This window comes from Gadus chalcogrammus, chromosome 12 (genome assembly GCF_026213295.1).
Source record: "Gadus chalcogrammus isolate NIFS_2021 chromosome 12, NIFS_Gcha_1.0, whole genome shotgun sequence".
Taxonomy (NCBI): Eukaryota; Metazoa; Chordata; class Actinopteri; order Gadiformes; family Gadidae; genus Gadus; species Gadus chalcogrammus.
The window spans coordinates 1,643,312-1,647,168 of NC_079423.1; the positions used below are offsets into that span (position 1 = coordinate 1,643,312).

Genomic DNA, 3,857 nt, shown 5'->3' on the forward strand with positions numbered 1-3,857 from the left:
TGCAATTGACACAATATAAAATTTCACACAATATATGATATAATAAAATAATTGAATCTAGGCTAGAACCCTTTAAAAAGTATTGTCTTGCTGAGCTTTTTTCGACTGTTGCCAGACTGTAATTGCAGTGTGCTCAGTTTTGCAATGTGGTGCAGCCTGATCTTGTGAAATACAGACACAACCAAGGACAACAGTGCAAAGTGGTGGTTTTCAATGCCAAATTGTGTGTCCTGAATGTGCTCCTTGAGGAGAAACACATCATCTGTCCAGCTTGCCCTGATGCAGGCTGGCGAATGAACCGCTCTGCTGACCTGACCACCTTCACTGTCCCCTCTGAAGGAATCATCAGCCCTCCTTTGTTCTTCAGAGTCAGCAGGTGGTAGTTCTCGTCGAAAGATGCGCGTGAAGCATCTGTCACCAGGCTAGCACGGCACGCACCACAGGACAGCTTTCTCAAAACCTGCCGCACCACAAACCCTGCAATGTAGACCAGTGCGATTTCCACTAGGCCACCAAAGCGGGTTGGCAAGTAGCTGTGGTCCCCAATCAACGCAGAGACATTCACGAAGGGCACCTCAAGCTCTTCCGTTTCAGAGGGAGAGGACATCTCTACAGACGACAGGGACACGGTCTCATCCTGTGGTGCCACATTCCCTGAAGTGCTCGGTGTGACACCACATCGGACCATCAACCTCCGGCTGAAAGTGCTGGCTACAGAGCATTGACCTCTCATTGGCAGAAAAGTATTCCCTTTTCACAGCCACTTCCCACTGTCTCCTCAACTGCTTCTCTTTGGGAAACCTTAAAATTGCGAGAAAGGTTAGCTAGCCAGTCAGTCAGATTCATAATACAGATGTATCTTTAAAAAAACAAAACATTTAAATAGAAATAACGTTTAAAACGTCAATTTCGGCCGGCGACTGACTGCAGGTGCATCTCACAGGTGCATGTAGAGTATCGTGACATTTTTTCCGTAGTTTCATTCATTACGTGACACCTTCATATATTGTAGAACCATTACATATTTTTTTGTTTTAATCTAGTCTCTTTTTTAAATACATCACAGAGAAATTAAGGCCAGTCGCTCAGCCGAAACGCAGCTTTCCGTCGCGACCATAAATGCTATATAATTACATTATACATACATTGTAATTACTCACAAGCAAGTAGTGGTAGATTATATATATATATATACTGTATATCCTATATTTCTTGACAATATTATCTCCTGTTAACGAACGATAGAATAAGGCTTTGCTAACCATGTCCATTTCACGTTAGACTAGCTATAGTCTGATTCTGGCGGCAACTTAGCTGTCTCAACAGCTCTTAGCTCTCAACATAACACATGATCTACGTGACATGACTGAATTTTACAATTACAAATAGAAACAATTGTTTAGTCTTACTTGTGAAAGGTAATTCCTTGCGATCTTGTTTGAATCGTCCTGACGGTGGTGCAGCCCAAAGCGGCGCATGAAGTAGGCATCTTCACTCCGAAGAAGAAATTACTCCCGTACCAAGATGGCGCCGACGATTTATGCCGTCCAAGGCCGAAGGGGGCGTCTACCTATATGATGTCTATGGCTGTGATTGGTCCTCTAACAAAATCATTTCCGGAAACACTACTCGGTTTGACTTTGGACCTTATTTACTTTGTACGTTGTTTACTTTGCACAGTACCAATAAAATACCAAATAGGATTTTTAAAAGGTTTGGAAGTTTATTTACAAAACTATTTACAAATATTTTGTTGTCAACATATAAGATCGATCGGGCGGAGAATTGCAATGCGCATCCGACATCCCAACGGAGAACTTTGAATGCGGCGCGTCGTTAGACCTGGGCATTCGAGGCTATAGCCCCGGATCTTTTGGGAATAGCCCCGGATCGCTGTGCCGTAAAAAAAACATAATGCTGAAAATAGCCCCGTAGAGTTTACTTCTTTGTGATTGAATTACCAGCAGCCAGAGATGTTGCGAGTGAAAACCGCAAAATTCTGCCGTGTCCATGTAAGGGCAGATTTAGAATAATTTGTTGCAAAATGTTGCAATTTCAACGTCGGTATTCTTTCTTCTCTATGCATAGCGCATCTCGTCGATATTGCTGTTTCGTGCTGCCAGCCTTTTAGTGAGATCAGAGAGTGTTGAGAAGGACAGTACCAAAATATCTTTGGTAAGATGGATATAAGAGAGACCCGCAGTGAATTCAACCCGGTCCACTTGACATCGGGTAGGTGCCGTGGTACCGTAAAACGTCAATAGCCCGGGCTATTATTTGTTTTCTATCACTGAACTTTCGAACAAAACTCTTGCTCAGCAACGATGGGAAATAGCCTACTATCAAATGCATTATTTAAACCAGTATGAATATTACCGTAGGCCTACATGTTTACCAGGCAGTTGAATAACGCCTGCACACACACACAGGCACGCACGCACGCACACGCAGAGTGGTAATCGGGAGAGTTGGGAGAATTCCCTGTGGCCCGTTAACGTTTCGGGGGGCGCCGGGTCAACGTCGCGACTCGCAACCAATTCGATTTTGTCTAGAGGGGAGTAACTGAGCGCCCCCTCCCGAAGTGGTACAGCCCAGGTCGGCCTTGAACTGCGATTGGTCAGAAAGACGTAACAGCTAATGACAACATTGAACTCTCATGCAGGCTCGAACAGAGTGACACACACGACACACACATAGTTTTTCACCCACTCGGTATCCAGCTTGTTCCACGCTTAAAGCACCCAGACTACTATGCGGCGATCTGGGGCTCTCATGTTCTCCCCTGCTGTGTATTCCTATTCCGCATCCCCTGCCATCCAGTTGTCATAGGATTCATGCAGACTGGTTTTGAACGGCTGATTCCATGGATGTACTTTGCGTGTGCCGTGTTTTCCCGCCGATGTGGCGAAGCTGTATGGTTATGCTGTTGAGAGCTTAAATAAATGCACTATATAAGTTGACTAGGAACAATTATTGAAGTTTAATATTTTGTTCAGCACATTTGACAACTGACAGATGCAATATTGTAGCCAGTGAAAATCGCAAAATTCTGACTTGTACATTAATGGGCACATTTAGAATCATTAGTTGCAAAATGTTGCAAATTTGATTCTCTATGCAAAGCCCATCATGTCGATATTGCTGTTTAGTGCTGCTCTAGTTTGCACTGCTTCAGGAGACCCGCAGTGAATTCAACCCGGTCCACTGGACATCTAGGCGCATGAGTGTTTATTTGGCTACAGGCTTTTCTAATGTCTCATTTTGGCTGCTGTAGGCCTATGTGGTGCACTTTCCTATCCATAACGTAAACATTAACCTATTCAGTAGGCCTGCCCCGACGTGAGTCAGACATGACGATTTGTCTTTCCTTTACTTCTCAAACTACGTGACAATTGCATGTTCATCAGCCCGATTTTCAAATTTCCTCGGGGGAGAAACCCCCAAACCCCCGTTTTAAAAGGACTCTTCTGGGCTACAGCCCCGGATGTTTTCAATTGCTAGCGACACTCTTCTCCGTAGTCCGTCTTCCACTCGTCACCCAGCGGTGCGTACCGTTCAGACAACACGAATCTCAGATATTCCACCACGATGTAACATGTCACACTGTCGGAAGACTGGCCACACTATAAGATTCATGTTTTGCAAGATATTTAGACCCTATTGGACCCCCCTAGAGGGATAATATCCTTCTCACCTTTTTCACCCCTGACCCGTTTTCAGGCCTGTAAAAAATCACTAACATCGGCCGATAACGATATCACTGCCGATATATCGTGCATCCCTAATTTATATTAGTGCTGTCAGTTAACGCGTTATTAACGGCGTTAACGTAAACCAGTTTTAATTTTTTTTAGCGC

General features: G+C 44.3%; 1 protein-coding gene across 1 annotated transcript in view; it reads left to right on the top strand.

The window, feature by feature from the left end:
* Window positions 1-293: 293 nt before the first annotated feature.
* jak1 (Janus kinase 1) overlaps window positions 294-3,857 on the top strand; it is a 51,285-nt gene continuing 47,721 nt past the window's right edge. Inside the window, exon 1 of the mRNA XM_056604113.1 lies at window positions 294-368. Within this exon, the coding sequence (XP_056460088.1) occupies window positions 294-368 (75 nt within the window). The remainder of the gene's footprint in view (window positions 369-3,857) is intronic.